This window comes from Daucus carota, chromosome 4, assembly GCF_001625215.2.
Source record: "Daucus carota subsp. sativus chromosome 4, DH1 v3.0, whole genome shotgun sequence".
NCBI lineage: Eukaryota > Viridiplantae > Streptophyta > Magnoliopsida > Apiales > Apiaceae > Daucus > Daucus carota.
In genome coordinates, this window is record NC_030384.2 from 27,750,090 (window position 1) to 27,770,112 (window position 20,023).

Genomic DNA, 20,023 nt, shown 5'->3' on the forward strand with positions numbered 1-20,023 from the left:
TGCAAAACGAAGATAACGGCTTATTCAAGGCCCACAAATCAAACCAAAAATTTATCCTCTGACCATCCCCTAGCTTCGATTGAATAAACTGCCTCACCTCTTCCCTCAAAGCTAGAATATTTTCCAGCTCCAAGAAGAATCCCATGCTTCCTTCACGTCCCAAAAACTTCTTCCAAGAATCCTAAATTCATGAATCCACCTTAATGCAACTTTAGCCCTGCCTTTAGAGGCATCCGTTCCACCACAGATAAAACCTCTAATTAATTTCTGAACATGTTTTGTAACAGAAATCAGAAGGAGAAAAATAGAATCCCAATAAAGTTGCAACGACATCAACACCGACGTAGCAAGCTGCACCCTTCCAGCATATGTCAACCACTTATTTTCCCAAGAATTAATTCTATCTCGAACTTTTTGAATTAGAGGTTTACAATCATTTACCCATAACCTGGTTGAGATTAAAGGCACACCCAAATACCGAACTGGCAGAGAACCAACATTAAATTCCAGAATAGCTTGAATCAGCAATTTATCTTCATTAGGAACATTACCAAAGAAAACATTACTCTTCTCTTTATTTAGCCAGAGACCTGAACACCTCCCAAACTCATCCAACGAATCTTTCAAAATCTGAACAGAATAGGGATCAGCAGCACTAAATAAAAACAAGTCATCCGCAAAAGAAAGATGAGTGATTCTCTGCTTAGCACACTTGGGATAAAATTTAAACACCCCTTCCTCCGCTATTCTCCTTTTTATCATTAAAGATAACATTTGCATAACCAATATAAACAAATACGGAGATTAAGGATCTCCCTGACGGAAACCTTTTTCACCCCTGAAAATAACCATGTATCTGACCATTGAGAATAACAGAATAGGACGGCATGGAGATGCACTCACGAATCCCAAAGAGCCGAAGAGTATCAATAAGAAATTCCCACCAAACACTATCATAAACTTTTTTAATATCAATCTTAAATGCGCATCCAGGAAAACCCACCTGCCTATTATAATTTTTCAAGATCTCCTGAGTAAGTAAAATATTATAATTAATCTGACGCCCTGGAATAATAGCATTCTGAGTATCATCTACCAAATTAGACAAACAACCTTTAATACGATTAGCAATGATTTAGTAATGCACTTATAAATCACAACACAGAGAGCAATCGGGGGATACTCTCCAACCACTGTAGGCTGATCCGTCTTAGGAATTAAAGCAATCAAAGTAGAGTTCATTTCTATAAGCAACTTTCCGGTAATGAAAAATTCTTTAAGTGCCGCATACACATCATCTCCAATAACAAGCCAAGCTTTTGAAAAAAATGCAGAATACCCATCCGGACCTGAAGCTTTATCATCTCCATTGCAAAAATATTTAATTTCCTCATTAGAGACCTCCATGACCAAATCGGAAACAGAAGAAAGCTCTAATTTATTGGCAGAAGGCTTCAACCCCAAACATTTGTCACAATTAATCATCCCTTGTACCTATCAGCTTCTTGTAAAATTCTACAAAGTGGGCATTCATACAATCCCCTTGATGAACTTCTCCATCCTCATTAGTAATTTCTAGCACTGTTTTTCGCATCGCTCTAACCTGAAGACTCCTGTGAAGTAATTTAGGTTGTGTTCACTTTATGGAATGGAATGAGGAGAGAATGGAATGAAAAATTATATAGAAGTTTTAAGGAGAAAGAAGAAGGTATGAAATAATAGTGACAAAATATGAATGTAGTTAAATTTTTTGTGAGAAAGATTGTGAAGAAACATGATGTAAAAATGGAATGAGCATTCCTTCCAAAACATGTGGGTTAGAGTTATAGTTAAAATAGTAAGATTAGAATGATTGGAGGAATGAAATTCATTCCATTCTCCCTCCGTTCCATTCACTCCAAGTTAACACAACCTTAGAATTTAGATCCCCCACCTTTAGCCAGCGAACTTTAGCCTTCTGTTTCAGAAACCTTTCCTCCTCTAACTTGCAAGCTCTATAATATCTGGAAACAGATCCTTCTTGCACCCTCAAATCCTCATCAAACGTATTTAAATCCAACTGCTGATGAATGTCCATCAACTTAGATATTAACATATCACGCCACTCCAATAAGTTACCACCCCTCAAAGATTTAGATATAAAGATTCTTTTTAATCTATGCAATTTTTGCGTAACCTGGTAAATATGAACAACTCCAATTCTTTTAATCCATACCCCTTAAACCAATTCTAGAAAATTATTACGAAAAGCCAGAAAATTAAAATTTAAAAGGTCTCTTATACTTCCGTTTAATCTGCTGCAAGTCCACTATGGCTAGGCTACGATTACCAACTCCCCTCGGAAGAAACTTTGATTGGAACCCCTTCAAAATTTTGAAGAGAATGCATATTGGCCATCACTCTGTCTAATTTCTTAACAGCCCCCAACACCATGCCGACCCCCTGCCCATGTGAAATGAATACCAGAATAAGACAAGTCTTGCACCTAAATCAAATTAACACAATATTAAAATACTTGCATAGGAGGAGACTGACTAACAACACCCCCTTGCATCTCAGTATCATTCTGTACATAGCATTAAAATCACCCATCAACATCCAAGGAGAATTCGAGGTTAGCATGCTGTAGGTATGAAGAGAATGCCAACGAAGTATGAGTGTAAATTGAAATAATTCAAGATCAATTAATGGGAATAATGGGCGCTTCTATTTTTTGAGAGGCTTTTCTAATATTTTTGTACGAACTCGGTAGTTGTGCATGCCCAAAATTAATTTTATTTTGTAATAATAAAATATGAATGTTTGATTTTTTAATTTTTTCCACATAAGATAACAAGTCAGATTTTAATGTTTTAATTTTAATTTTTTTATTTGCCACATAAGCATTGACTAATGTGTGTTAGTGGACTTTTAATAATGAAATGGTGCAAATTAGAAAAGTTTAAAAGTTTAAAGATCACATTATTGATAAAAATTGGACAGGGACTTAGATAATAAACAGCTTATAGCTATGAATAACATACTTGAGGGGTGGATGGAGGAGCAAAAAAAAAAAAAGAAGGAAACTTTCAAGCATCAATGGATCGGAGCAAGACTTTATGCATGTTATGCTATCTATCAGGGAATCTGACCCTGAAGCTCAGATTTTTATGCCCAACACCTTCAACAAAAAATGCGACAGTAATTTAACTGATTCTTCATCAACTTCTGGTTGTAAAGTAAATTCCTCTAGTACTTCATTAATATTTGAATTCCTCTAGTAAAACTAATTAATCTTAATTAATATTAAGATTAATTAGTTTTTACTAAGATATTTCATTGGACTGCTATCTGCAGAGTCTTCTCATAGGTGGATATGAGATAGCAATGGTACTCACGCTTACATGGGCACTCTCATTGCTACTTAACAACTGCCACGTGCTAAGAAAAGCTCAAGATGAATTGGAAAAGCATGTTAAAAAGAATCGACAGGAAAATGAATCAGATATGAAAAATCTAACTTACTTTTGAGTCATTGCAAAGGAAACATTACGATTATACCCAGCTGCACCACTTAATACACCCCATGAAGCAACAGAAGATGGCACTGTAGCAGGCTTCAATATTTCAGCTAGCACACGCTTATTTGTTAACCTCTAGAAGTTGCAACAAGACCCTAGCATTTGGTCCAATCCCCTAGAGTTCCAGCCTGAAGTTCATTAATGAAAAACATGTTGATGTTGATATATGGGGGTGGAATTTGAATATACCATTTCGTTCTCCAGGTTCTGCACCTGACAAGTTTCAAATGATTCAAGTGTTGAATTGTAAATGTAAGGAATCACTTGCAAATCATCATTTATGACAAATGATTCCACTTGCTTGATTCAGAAGTAAACCTGATTTTCCTATTTTAGATTCACTGCGCTTCCATATAAATTTTTGAAGCTACCAATATGTACTCATTGATGTGAAGGATGAGGGTGGTTGGTGAGACGTCTGACTATCGTCCCCATAAGCAATTTAAGCAAACAAGAGAACATCAACAAAATCACTACTGCTTTCGTGAAAACTACTTTAGCATCTAGAACATGTTCAGCAGTGTCCTAGTGATGTTATTTGCTAAAGTAGTGATATTCAATAAGTTGTAAACATGTTACAAGTATAATGTGATAATAACAAAAAAATTGATACTTTTATTTGAAGATTCTTGATTGTATAAGATCATAGATATTTGAAGATTGTTTGTAATGGTAGACAATATACAATCCTCTCATGGCTTTCTTGAATAACCTCTGAGGGGGCTGCTTTGTTTAATGAAGTCTTTAGTTCTCAACTTTTTATCAAAGAGAACTTGAGCTTATTGGTTAAAGTTGTCGGAGATGCCCTGAGCAAATTTTGAGCCAATTGATGAGAATTTCAAAAAACAATACTAATTATTTATTATATTAAATATAATATCTGGTTTCCAATAAAAGTGTTAAAAGTTTGTTTCTCTAATATTAATTTTAAAATTTTAAATAAATGTAAAAGTTCAACAAAAATATAATATACTATTTAATAACTAATAAAAATAAAATATATGATAATAAAAAATATTGAGAAATATATGAAAATCTTGGGGGCTTTCTTTTCTTTTTTTTTTTCTAAATAAATCTTGGGGGCTTTCTTGGACGTTATAATTAACTTATAAGTCACAAAATGTATGTCAATGCTTAGTTTGATAAGACTAATTAATCCTAAAACATCTTATTTATGATCTATAGGCTAATTTATGGGCCGCCATATTCGCAGACCTCTTAATAAAATACAACTTGATATTGTTGTTTAATTCATGAACTAAGTCTCTGCAATCCACTATTATCTTGCCAAGTCGAGAGCGCAAAGGAGTAGTGCTTCTGATCATTTGAACTACCACTAAACAATCCGACTCAACAATGACTGTGTTATTCGGCCACTCTTTAGCCCAGCTTAATGCTTCTTTTACTGATAAAGCTTCAGCTAAGGTTGGGTGCATGACCTCAGGGAAGCATCTGGTTTTAGCTGAGAGGAGCTGACCTTCATGATCACGAACAACAAAGCTTATACCCGTAACTCCATGAGACTCAAATATTGCTGCATCAACTGTGATCTTCACTTCATTTTGTAGCGGCTTCGCCCAGAAAATCGCACCATCTCCTGAAACTGGAGGTTTTAAAGGTGCTCCACATAAACTACTTTGTAGCAGCAATTTGCAATGAGTTCCGGCGTTTGTATTGCAAATTGCATTTAGCGCAAGATTATAATATTTTTGCTTCTTTTTTTCTTTTGCATCATGAAAATAATCAATCAAGTAGTAAAAGCACCAGCCACATGGTAATGATGTGGTTTTTCCATATACCCAATTGCATGAAGAAAATCTCATTATCATTCTTAAAAATCAAACACTTTTGAGCAATCATTAAACTTTTACCCATTTTTATTTAGGTATCAAAGTCCAAAATATAATTTTTTTCAAGACCAATCTACTCTTCAAACTCTATAATGAAGTAAATGCTCAAAAGGTGCCTAATTATATAGAAATAAATTATGTGATGAATGGATTTTTTTTTGAAAAAACGATTCTTAATTATTATCATTTGTAATTATGGAACGGAAATGTGTCTAGAAGAAATAGTGACGACCCATTAAAAAAGGACAGAACACAAGAGTCATAAAAGATATCTAAGAATGTTGTATTTTTAAGCACAATCTTGTTAATTTGATGGAAAGTAATGGATATATAATCTGTTGATAAATTTAAGAGGAATCTTTTCTTTCCGTAACTAAAAATGTTTACACGAATGGATTATATTTGTGTATATCACCATATGAATGATGAGACAAAAGTTAATATTTATTTAATTTAACCAATTGAATAACTAAGCTATAACACCATAGTTGTTATGGTTCAACCCGGGCATTCTCACTAATCTTATAAACTATTATATATGAAACTTGACATGTTATATTTCAAAGCCTCTACCATTTTCTTTTTTAATTGATATAAATAATATTCTAATATTAAATCCTACAACAAATGCATACAGATCCACCAATCCACCACCCATTAGTCCAAAAAAGCTAGAAAATTCGAATATATTAGTTGCCTTCTTGTGTTTATAAAGGCCAAAATACTATCTAAGTAGAGGATTTTGGATGTTATAAATAGCTAACTCATTAGTTAAAGTCCTGGTCGATCCGACAAAGTAATGTTAAACTTTTTATAATAAAAATATGTGACTTGGATCTTAAAAATATTTATAATTAAAAGTTTTGCCCTTAGAAGTTATAACCTTCTCTCTCGAAAAAAACCCTAATTCTCTCTAACCTCTCTCTTGTCGTAGCCGCCTGGGGCTTCCATCGGTTTTCACCGGTGGACAGCCCCGAATCAGTTAACTACTTTGTTTTATTCTTAGTTTTTAAATAATATTTCTTTTCGGGAAACTTAGATCCAGAGCCATCGGAGATTTCGTTGTTTCTCTTCCAAGCGGGTGAGTTGCAGTCCGATTTTTCTTGTTTTTGTGGTTCTGCTCCAGATCTATTTTCGGGGGATTCTTAGATCTAAAACCATCGGAGATTTCGCTGTCTTTCTTCTCTATTTCAAGTGGGTGGATTTTCAGGCGGATTCCTCTTGTTTCTGTGGTTCCATCTAAGGTTGTTTTCTCTCCCTGGTGAGAGTTTTGTTTTTCGCTTCTTAATTGTAAGCGGGGTTTAATTTGGTGATGAAAGTTTGTATGGAATCACAGTTCTGGTCGATAGCTCTATCGGGGCATGATGAAGAGGGTACCAGTAATTCAACGAGAATGCATGAAGCGGGTACTTGTATTTGTACATACATTTTCTTCAAAATATCGTTTAACTGTCTCTTTGTGAGAACAGGCGATTGCAATTTACTGTTTGTTCGACTCGATCATTGGTGTAGATGCCGTATGGCCTTTTATTATTAGATTAACACCTTTCTTTCAAAAAAAAATATTTATAAAAATAATTGATAAAAAAGTACATGTGACTAGAGCATGATAACTTCATTAGAGACCACAACCGAAAATATTCAAATTATCTACACTGACCACCAATGATACTTAGCACTGTATAAGAAGAAACTAATAATAATACTATGTGTACTCAGCGTCGTTCCATACCTTTTGAGGGCCAAAGGCGAAAAGAGAATGGGCCCTAATATTTTTTACTATGTTAAATTTCATAACATAGAACTTGTACTAATGGAAACTCAAATTTAGTCTACTTCAATAAGAAAATAACTTTAAAACAACCAAGTTTTAACAATAATTCAATTAACAACTTTGTCAAGTTAATGTGTTAATGGATGTACAAAAACAAAAGATCAAACATATGCTTGATTATATTTACCTGTGAATGCATATGAATGTACACGAGTTTAAAATAATAAAAAGTTAAAAGTTATTTTTCCTCTTACTGATGTAATACTAGTGATAATACATGAACTGTACAATTTTTGGACCTAATTTTTTGAACCCTGATCCGTCCACCTGGATACCCTCCCTCTGGGCTGGTCTGTGTGTACACTTCTTCACAACCAATTTCCACCAATTTTACCTTCAATATATAACTTCAACATCAAAAGCATCCACTCATAAGCTATTCTCCAGAGGTGTTGACATAGAAAAATTACTTTCCATGAAGCAGGAAAGTAGTCTGGTCCTGCAATTCCAAACTTAATTGTCACGCATAAGAATTTTGTTTGTAAAGGTGACACCATAATGTTTAAATTAGTAAAGATACAACGGTGCTTAAAGAATCTTTTTAAGAGCAAATGTGTTGGTGAATTTATAAATTAATTTTGGCATCATGTCAGAGCCTAATTAAAAAGAACCATGAAATATAGTAAATTGTATGATGGCGATAATTTATCATGCTTGAGTCGTAAACTAATCGTGTAATAAACTAAATCAAGATATAATTAACGTGAAAAGAGGGAAATTTATTCCATTTTCGGTAATACATTCCTCATCTCATCGTGTAAAAGCATAATTAAGACTTTCATGTTTAATGTTAATTTTATAGTAATCCAACACACATAACTTAACTTGTACTATATAATTATTTTATCATTGAATTAACCTTTGACAACAAGACAAAAAATATTGAACAAAATGATTTGAATGAATTAATGCCCTCCCTAGAGAAACTTAACATATAAGTATAGCTACATCGAGAAAACTTTTAAGGACTAGATTAGAGCAACTCTATTGAGACTCTTAAACAAGCTCTTATCCTTGAATTTAAATAGCAAATCAAAAAATAGTGCTCCAATGGGCTCCTAGAAGCTCTTTAAAAATTTAAGAGCCTATCATCTCTCCTCTTTTTAAAGAGCCTCTAGTAGCTCCTAACTTTTTATTCATGAATATAATATTAATTTTTCTCTCACTTCACATCCAACCTTTGTCTCTCTTTCACTTTTCTCTCTCATATGAATAAAATATGAATAAAGAGTATGCATAAAGAGGAGCATTGGAGTTGTCATCTTATTCAATGTCTTAACTCACTAAAAGCCACATATTATATTATGTTTTAAAGAGTGGTTTAAGAGCACCATTGGAAATGCTTTTAGCAATTTTAAAGAATATTACTATAAAATCAAAGATTTTTAAAAAATTTGTACCTTATGAGTGCCTTTATTTCATCATTAAGAACGAGCCTTTTTTTGGGACAAACAATACTGGTTAATCGTCGTTTAAATGACTCCACTAATTCCCTGAAAATGGCCGGAGCATGTTAGCGGTGAAAAATAAAAGTAAATCAGGTAAAATATAAATAACAAGAAAGTAATACTCACATAGTTTTGACCGCACCTGGTACACTATTATTGTTACTTTTGACAAGCATAAGGAGAACGTCATAACATTATCGAAAATAATTGAAAAGTATATTTGTTTTCAAATATAAGAATATATGTAAGAAAAGATGCAATATAGCATTCTAGTTAACAAGAGCTAAACCTAGAAAACTTTAACAAGAACTAGTTTATGGATGTGAACTTGTTTTCCGTGTGTAGTGGTTGAAAATAAATGCGAGAATTGAGTAATAAATCTTGAAAGCTAGAGTTGAGTTTGATGCCTATTGTGCAAAAAGTTTCAACCAGCAATGAAGGCAGGTTTTTATGAGTACACTGCGGACCTTTTTGTTAAAAAGGGTATATAGTTCTTAAGTACCTCCCTTAATAGCCAAACCTATTATCATCAGTGTCAAGCCCTCAACATTAAAGCTCTCAAAAATAAAAAACAAAAATTGGAAAGTTGAAAACAAAAGTGTTAATAGCCAAACCTATCATCATCAGTGTCACCCTCAACACTAGAGCTCTCAATTTGAGTGCCCAATAGTTTTAATGAATCGGTAGTTGTACCACTATGGTTTGCAAAAGCAGAATCATGTATGTCCTGAAAAGAGTGTGAATATACAAATTATTACATACTAAGAATCAACCCCCGAAGATATCAGGCAGCACACAACACAGTGCACTATTAGGAAGAAGTGCAAGAAATAACCAACAATATCAAATTGAAAATTAGGTGGCTCACCTCTTCACCATTGTCAGTGACATTTTTTGTAGCCAATGCTACAGATGAAGGAATGACACTGTCAAAAGAAGTTTTCAATTTCTCCTTCCCTTTGTTACGGTTCTTTTTCTTCTTTTGCTTCAAAGTTCCAGTCCCCTTGGAATCTGCCATTATGATAAATTAAAAATTTGATGATCGCATTTTTTAAATATAAAAAAGAAAAAACACCATGTATCTTTAAAACTACAATAAAGAACACTAGGGTACTAAGAAATATTTAAAAAAAAACTCAACACTGCCATTAAACCATATACAGACTATAAAAGTGGCTCATTACTTTCTACTCGAGAAAACAAAAGATAAATGCATGTATATTGTAGATATCATTTTAGGATGTATTAGTTACTTTGACAATTTAGACACACTTAAGATGAATACTTGTACGTATTACAAATCATTTTAGGATGTCTTAGTTACTTTGAAAATGTAGACAAACCTGAGGAGGAGCTCAAGAATGGCTAATATATATAAAATATGTGAAAATGTTGATTTGCCTTTATTCAAGAGAATATAAGGCACACATGCTAAATTAGTTAGAAAAAATAGAGATACCTCCATCTCCCCGGTTAATAAAAGAAACGAGGTCATCAATTGAACTTTCTTCATGCTTATGAGCTTGGTCTTTTCCCTCCCCTTTCTATCAAACCAACAAGAAAATAATTAAAGAATGATAAAAATATATAGATATTAAGGAATATATTCAAGTTGTTAATAATATGAATATTTTTGCTAATCAGTGAAAGATGACGTAAGATTTTTACCTTCACATCATGTAGGCCTTTGAGCTCTTTCTTTTGTTTTGCCAACAGTTTATTTGAAAGTCTAATACGCGAATCACCATTCAAATTTTTCTGAGGCTCGAGCACTTGTTCCTATAGCAATGGATAAAGTCAACACAAAAAAGGAAAGGGAACATGGCATCCAAAAACAAGTACTTAACATGGTGGGTGCAAGTAAAAAAAAAAAAACCTTTGCACACTTCTCAAAATAATTCATGAATTTTTTCTTCACATCCCCTGAGTTGCTACCAATGTTTTGAGCAAGTGCATCACAGATTGTATCCATTGCTCCTTCCACTTGAAGATAATTGGCAGCATGACCCAACTTTAGGAGAGTCGGTGTGTCCTTTTTCAGAAATTTATCAAAAAACAAATCGCACTCCTGGTCAATGAACAAACATATATTACTTTTAAATTATTTCTATCCTTGATTTACAGACTTTTTAAAAATGAGAATGAGCGTTAGTCGGGCATGGAAACCCGTCCTAACCCGAAAAAACAAGCAAAGGGGCTTATAACCTCGTCAGATTGATTAGGTTGATTAAAGAATTGAAAGTAATCTCGTAACAATTTCATTCCCTCTGCTGCAACCTTTGGAGGTAGACAAATGGGGTTGCTCCTTGAAAACCCAACTCCACAATTAAAGAAATGGGATAATATGGGGGATAACCAGCAAAGCTCAGATTCTAATTCTATCATGTCTCCCTCAGCACTTTGAAGCCATACCGTGCACTTGGCAGCCTGTTAGTAAAAAACCATCTCAAGACATTAACTCATCAACATATACAACAACACCAACAATGTTTACTAATGGCCCTATAAAACTTGAATTGCTAATGTAGTTTGAGGAATAATTCATGTAGTGCATGAAATGCTTGGCACTGGTCATATGTTGTTAAAGACCCATAGGCAAGAGTAGTGTAAGACTTGAGCATTTTAAACATACATAAACTAATGATAATAACAAAAGAATAGGCCAAACTTACCTGAGTATCCTCACAGCTATTAACCAAGGATATTAAAAATACTAAGGATTTATTTTTAACATAAAAGACAATAGTGATTTATGAATAACATTATATTTATAAAATTTTGAAGTGAGTTATTACTCCATCTTAATAATATATTTACCCACTTTATAATGTATTTTAAAATAATAAAATAATATTTTTAAAATCACTCAAATTTTAATATGATTTTACCATGCTAAAGAGTCAAAAAAGATTATAAATTTTTAATTAAGAGAGTATAATATTATAGTATTCATTCTTACCATTTCACTTTCATGCACATAGTCTAAACAAATAAGAAATGTATACCCTTATTGATCAAATCAATATTGGACATAAAGAGACATGAATATTATTGAGAAAAAAGAAATTGAAAATCTTAAGTGATACAATGAGAAAACTATTGTTACCTCCTCTTCTTTCAGTTTTTTTTCCAATTTTGACAATAAAGATTTGTTAAGAGTGACCGGCATATTTGATAACCTGCATTCATTCAACAAATCATAATATATTCAAATGTCTATATTATAATATAATTATTTTAACACTACATATAAATATATAAATGAATCATATATCACTTTCTCATGAATTTTTATATATGCACCCATGAGTGATGGTGTCAAAGAGAGATGATGTTAACAAATCCAGTAAAAGTAGTTTGTAACCGGATGAAACTTTTTATGTCAGATTTAATAATTAATTAAAAACCTTTCATTATATGAGGATATTGGAGTGAAAGACCGAGATATTTGTATGTACTTGGAGATGTAAACAAAGTTTTCAATCATGAAGTCAAACAAATAACCATACTTGCTACAACAACACTCTTAATTACTAAAATTATGATATATATATTATTAATTGTATATAACAAAACAGTAGTACATCATTATAAAACTAGAATAAAAGAAATCTTGAGACTCACTAACCAGATGTTTTGTTGCAGAAGAACAATGGTTGCTTCACTTAAAACAATGACTCCACAAATGGTGAAACAATTTGTAATGATAGAGACAATAAAAGTAGAATGAATTGATCCATATATGGTAGTTGTAAAAAAGATATCTAAAAAAAGTCAGAGATATCAAAATAGAATATAGGATAATGTAATAATAAAAAAGTTAGATACTTTTCTAATATTATGTCAATCTTTTTTATATTATTTCTCACTAAAATATGTAACACATACCCAAAACATGTCTGAATAAATATGAAAAAGAAATGCAACTAAGCCTCGAAAATAAAAAAAAGTACATAAATCACAGATATTAGAAGATTCTCCATTCTTAGAGATCCTAGATATTTAAAGATTGTTCATTCTTGTAAACAATATATAATCCTTTTAAAAGATAGCATAACAATAAACATTCATTGGTATTTAACAAGTATATTAAATATTTCATTAGAATCTCATGGTACTCAATTATAATTTTAAGTAACATATATATATATAATTTATTTATAATATTCGGTATTAAGGATCCTTAATACCGAATATTACTTAAAATTCCTTTAAAATATGGTGTTGGAGTTTATAAATACATTATCCTTGGAAAGATTTGCAATTGATTTGGACTACTCAATTTTTCAAACATCCACCTAGATATAGGTATCTTACATCCCAAGAATAAAAAGTATTCTACAAACCAGAAGGCCATCTCACTAATATGTTAGACTATAAAATATGAAACTTGCCATGTTACATCTAGAGATTTTAGTTTTTTCTTTTTCAGGTGGTATAACTTGGAAAATATATACTGTTAAAAAATGGGGTACAACCAATATAATCAAACAAACCCAGTTTTACAAGCTCTCCAACATTATTTACCGTTGTGGCTATGGTTATGTAACTTGATTTTTACGAAGCTTTATTGAGGGGCGGAAAAAATTCTTCAAAAATAAGCTTTGAAAAATGGATTTGCTTTAAAAATTCAAATGTCACAATAGGTGTGGTAAAGTAATTGAAATATATGCTCGTATATTTATTTGTCGATTATGAAGAATGAATAAAGATAATAGTAGTGTTTTTGATGAAGGATTAGTTTTGGATAGTATTCAGGGGAAAAGATATCGAGATATCCTTGCTCGTAGTAGTTTTAAATTTTGGACGTATGTTGTGAAAATAAAAAATCAAATATTTAGGATTCAAAATCATTTGAGTTAGAACATAATCATGAAATCGTGATAATAAATAAGATGTTTCTTGAACAAAGACGTGAAAGAACTCCATTTTGTAGGAGACTTTTGGAAGGAGCCAAAATATAAATCTATGTGGGCTTGGCTACGGGAAGAAGAAACAGTATCATACAAATGTGGAGTTGAGGGGGTGTCAACCCAATTCTGAAGTCCCACATCGTAAATATAAAGAAGATTTATTTTGAATATAAGGAGTCAAAGAACTCCATTAGTATGGGACTTTTACGCGACCCACAGGGAGGCTCAACAGTAAATCTATAAAATCTACTAAAGAATGAGCCATATGCATTTATTTAATCTCCCTGGGGAGTAATAAATGCTCCCAAAATATGTGAGTCGTATTGATCTCCCAAAATACCATATAAACTGTGCACGACTAACCACCTTTATAACAACGTACTCAACAAGTGACAAGGCTGTCGTATACCTATCAAATAATAATTCTAACAATTCCTCCTAACAATGTAGCAGGGCAAGTCAGTTCGAGATGATTAAACTAATTATACGAAAGCAAATAAGGATTTTATCAATTAATTAAAAACATCCAGTATCCCCACTAGCATGAATCAATGCAATTACGATTCCCTACCCCAACTAATCAAATATATACTCAAGAGGAAAGATGCGCCCTATAAAATACCATTAACCTCTTCCGAGTATTAATGGCTTCTCTAAAAATACAATCAAGCCTATTTTCCATATCATGCATTCTAGAGACATTAAACACAGCATTTTGACTTCCTAACAATCCGTTCTACCTATTTCCATGGAGAATTTCATGCCCTTATTGGATAAATCACAACCATCTAAATCCAACTGCCGATGGTAAATAGATATGAGTTCAAACAATACATATAATCATGCCTGACATGTAATTGTCAATCGAAGCTTTAACAGATGAAAGTGATTTTCCATGAAGCATACTCCAACTCATGGCTTTCTTGAATAACCTTGGGGGTGGGGGGGGGGGGAGGGGGGGTGGGGGGTTTCGCCCTGTTTAGTGAAGTATTTAGTGCCATGAGAAAAATTTTCACCCATTGATAACGATTTCTAAAAAGAATGCTAATTATTTATTATATTATGATATAATATTTGGTTTCAAATAAAAGTGTTATTAAAATATTTTGCTAATATTAATTTTAAAAATATAAATAAATGTAAAAGTTTAACAAAAATATAATATACTATTAATAACTAATAAAAAATGAAAAAATATAATAATAAAAAAAATGAGAAATATATGAAAATCTTGGGGGCTTTCTTGGACGTTATAACTTATAAGTCACAATATGTATAGTCAATTCTTTGTTTGATAAGACTAATTAATCCTAGTACATATGATTTATAATATATAATTTTATCATTTTTGTTTTTAAAATAAAATCTATAAATATATGAAAATTCAACTACATCAGACTACTTCAACTTTAAAGAGCTTGATCATGAGTTCTCATCTACATAAGAACTATATCTACTTATTGTTCATCTCTTTATGGTGGTACATTGTAGATAAACATCTTATTGAAACTTTTTACTTTAACCCTCTCGAAGGTCAATACACGATAACAACAACAATTGAACTAGTTCAACACAACCACGATCAAGCATTATTAACATGTAACTGGATTAGTTCCATGTAAATTGAATTAGTTCCAATCCATTTAAACTCTTTAGCTACACAAATCAACACCAAAATATATCCCAACGAAAATTTCAAGATGCCTACTTATCCTCAAATGCGTATGAAACATAATTTGTTTTATCATCTCTTAAGTTAATTATCTTTTCCAACTATTCTAACATAATCTCAAAATAAACCGACACGGCTTATCCAATATTAATTGACATTCATCCGCATCAAAATTACCAAAGTTGTAGATGTTAGTCAAAGAATTTTTACATACTCTACTACTGATCAATTGAATAATCCAAACAATCTTGTGTGATTCTTCATAAATTTTTGTAGGCAGTTTTATTTAAATAATCATATATATATATATAGACACACACACATATATTAAAATAAAATTCTCATTATTTTCACCATCCAACATAATCCAAAAATTTTGACTACTCGCTTTGTTTATTGTCTTTATTGTATTCATAAACACCGACTAGACTATCTTTATTGTACCTGTTTCTCTTTATCTTCATCCTTGCATCCTATCTTTTAGTCTTTGTCAACTATCTCTACCTCCAACGAATTACCTAGTTTTAGTTGTGGATATTCATCAAACACATTATCAACATGAACAATATCATCATAATGACTACTCTTAAATGAGACCAGCTCATAGTCATGTGCTAAAACCTTATCCATCATCGACCTTTTTAATTCGCCGCCAGGCTATGATTATCTTTTCTTTGTCGTTGTCTATGAAGAACAATTTTATACCCGCATATAGAAGTGGCGATCTTCAATCGAACCACTATTTTTCCGAACTTAATTTCAGGATCCCTTATAATATCAAAAAAAATTATCAACATCAGTTTGGAAATTGAGGAACTCTTCAATTTCCACACAACCATTGAATAATAGTGTACCAACTTCTCAAGCACTTGTTCATTGTTGTTTATTGTTATTCTTATTTATGAACAAGCTCTTATAGTCTTTTAAAGTATGGCTATTATAATCGATCAGGTTCGGACTTAATGAAATTAAATATATATTTCACTACAAGAAAAGCGGTTATTTTCGACCGGTTAATTTCGACTGGCGGCTATTTTCGACCGTAAACGATCGAAAATAATTATTTCGACCAAACTCGGTCGAAAATACTTCCGGTCGAATTTAATTGGTCGAAAATAATTCCGGTCGAATTTAGTTGGTCGAAAATAGACATAAATTCGACCATTTTTTTAGTTGGTCGAAAAATTTGATGGCAAAATAAAGGGGGGAAAGTTCCCGCCCAAAACATTTCAACTAATTTCGACTATTTTTGGTCGAAATTATTAATTTCGACCAAAAAAGGTCGAAATTAATAATTTCGACCAAATATGGTCGAATTTATTTTGACCACAAAATTGAGGGGGAAAGTTCCCGCCCAAAAATTTTGAGCGGGAAAATTGCCGCATGATTATGTTCAAAAAATTTTGAACTAATTTCGACCATTCTGGTCGAAATTATTATTTTCGACCATTTCCGGTCGAATTTATTATTTTCGACCATTTCTGGTCGAATTTAACAATTTCCACCAGAAATGGTCGAAATTATTAAATCGGCCAAATATTATTGAAATTATATTTTTTTTATAAAATCACAAATCTTGTTAGTTTAATACAAATTCTTGCATAGATCAACATAAAAATTAAAACAAACATGAATATTTTTATTATGTGTTGTCATAAATTTATTTTATTCAATAATACATGATATGACCGGATTGATGCTGATTAGAAATACTAGTTGACTATTAAAATCTTATATCAATTAAAATAATATTTTATCAAACTTTAGGAATATTACTAAAATATATTGATAATAATTTTTTGCGATTTGCTCAGTGATGATTATTTTATAAAAATTCAAATGACAATTCCGGACTAAACGCTAGTACAAAGAAGTAGTCAAACTATCAGTTGACTCTTATAATCACAAATCATACTAATTTAATATATTTTGAAATTTTAGAGATATGACTAAAGTTAATCAATCTTAACATCTGTAAGGTTGGATCATCGATAAATATTTTAAAAAAAATTCAAACTACCAAATCACGAGTATACACGCTTTAGATATAATAGTCAAATAATCAGTTGACTGTTAAAATCTCAAATCATATAAATTTAATATTTGTTGAAAATTTAAGAATATGATTAAAATATATCGATCTTAACATCCATAAGGTTGGATCATTGATAATTATTTTTTTTAAAATCAAATTAACAAACCAGGAGTATACAATATTTGGATGTAATAGTCAAATTATCAATCGATTGTCCAAATCTCAAATCATATAAATCATATATCGATATTAACATCTATAAGATTGGATCATCGATAATTATTTTTTAAAAAATAAAACTACCAAAATAGGATTATACACTATAGATGTACTAGTAAAATTATTAGTTGACTGTTAAAATTTCAAATTATATTTGTTTAATATTTTGTGAGTATTAGGAATATGACTAAAATAGATCGATCTTAACATCTATAAGGTTGGATCATTGAGAATTATTTTTAAAAAATTCAAATTAACAAATTAGAGTATACAAGATTTAGATCCGACTTGAGCTGGATTATCTGAATCCATTAGGATCATACTTAATGGATTAGTGCTCCGAACCGTTTAAATAATTTGATGTTTTCTAAAAATATTTATATTCATTTAAATGTGTATTAAATAACTTAAACATTGCTTAGAAATGCAAATATAACACACTTAATAAATAAACTTATAATAACAACACGTCAATAATATATAACCTTTGATCGGTCACAATGAAAACAATACACTTCCAATTAATTCTCTCAAGCCCTTCCTTTTATTTACGGACATCTTGAACTGAGTCGAACTTAGGGTCTGTGATGTTGTTCAAAATTATTGTGTTGGTAAACAAAGTGTTGTTGTAGACAAACGACTATATAGTAATATTTTCTGTAATTGTCTATCATGAAGTGTACTATATATATATACACACACACACACACAGATTTGCCCAAATACAAACCACTATTAGCCTAAAATTTTTAAAAACTAGTTTTAAAATGATCAAATATCTCTTCAAACTTTTTAAAACTCACAATATGCACCGTCTAGTTGGCACATCAATTTTCCAAACTTACGCTTTCTGCCCAAATGCCACGTTAGCAATGGGACCCCGCACCACCCCACCCACCCCCCAGGCGCCACATCACCCCACCACGTCAGCTGCCACATCAACACTGAAGGTCCGGTTAGACCGTCACATCAACTGCCATGTCACCACTAGGGCCCACCTAGGCTACCACGTCAACACTAAGGCACCCGGGCTGCCACGCCAGCATGACGTCACTGCCAAGTCAGCAAGTGCTGACATGGCACCCGCCACGTCAGCACTCCCTCCACGTTAACACTGGGCCTGCTACCAGTCGGCAGTGGGTCCCCCGGAAATTAAAAAAATAAAAAATAAAATATGAAGTGGAGTGCAGTTAGCAATTACGGAGTGCTCATAGCAAAATTGGGAGTGTACTTTGTGAATTTTTGATTTTTATGCTAATTTGGTTTGTATTAGAGTATAACCCTATATATATATATATATATATATATATATATATATATATATATAATATGAGTTTAACATTTTTTAAGATATTTTGTTGAACATCGATTAAAAATTGTGTTGGAGAAGTACATAAACTAATTTTTCAATGTAAAAACTAAGTTAAACCTATTATATAACTAATATTTATATTTCTAGACCCTACCCAAACCCCAGAGGTATAGTTTAAGCATCTCTATAAATGTATTCAACACAATGATAACTAATGTTCTACACCCAATGTTGAACCTCAATTACAAATGTGTTGAATGCACGATTTATCTATGCGTTATTTTTAAAATTGTGACGTTTTTTCAATAATTTTGAACATTAATACTTTCTATAACTAAGGATTAACAAGTTGGGAGAATAAAAAAAATTCAAAAAAAAAGGTTTGTAAGTTTGTAACTTAAAAAAGTTTTTATTTGATCCTATCCGTGTGTGTGTGTGTGTGTGTGTATGTGTGTGTGTGTGTGTCTATATATCTATATACACACACACATACATAGATATCAAATATAACCAATAAATGCAAATCATGAGAAACTAGACCTATATGACATCACCCCTACTATATGTCATTTCCCACCCCTAGATGTTATCACCCGCCTAGGGCCCACTCCCCCACCCCACTCAATCGACCCCGGGCTCACTAAAGTCTCACTAAGGCCCCGCACATGACCCAGAGGGGCTCCAGACAAGCTCAAGAGCCAATACTTTACCCGACCCCCTTCCCACTAAGGCCCAACCCCGTCCACTAGGCCCCACCTAACCCTTGTCAAGACCCGCTTCTGGGTCCATTATCGTGTTAGTATTGGTGTCCTAGAGACAATACTATTATGTTTTATCGTAGATATTTATGGATTATGTTTTATTGATTATTGAATAAATATTTATTATGTCTTTATTTACTGCGTAATAAATTGAAAGCATAATAAATGTCCTTAGAATATTATATGTAATTCTATATCTCTAAGTACGTGACTTAGAAATGAGATTATGAGAATAATATCAATATTCCTAAAGGTCCCTAGTCGAGTATTATTGTTAAGGGACAATAATGATGCATTAAGACTAGTATGTTTGTTGACTGATGATCACATCTCATTGATCATAGGTATAGTGATGCTAAAGTCAAGAACATAAGTGCATGTATCGACACATGGCACTTGAATGACCCACCGTGAGATTT

At 32.1% G+C, this 20,023-nt stretch overlaps 1 protein-coding gene across 1 annotated transcript; it reads right to left on the reverse strand.

Moving 5' to 3' along the window:
* Positions 1 to 9,293: 9,293 nt before the first annotated feature.
* LOC108217119 (SKP1-like protein 21) lies at positions 9,294 to 15,907 on the reverse strand. The gene is made up of 7 exons (XM_064092146.1): positions 15,782 to 15,907; positions 10,898 to 11,119; positions 10,569 to 10,760; positions 10,361 to 10,471; positions 10,152 to 10,236; positions 9,561 to 9,703; positions 9,294 to 9,419 (listed from the first exon to the last, which is right to left on the reverse strand). The coding sequence occupies exons 1-7, from the start codon at positions 15,905 to 15,907 to the stop codon at positions 9,294 to 9,296; spliced, it is 1,005 nt and encodes a 334-aa protein (XP_063948216.1).
* Between the last annotated feature and the right edge of the window lie 4,116 nt (positions 15,908 to 20,023).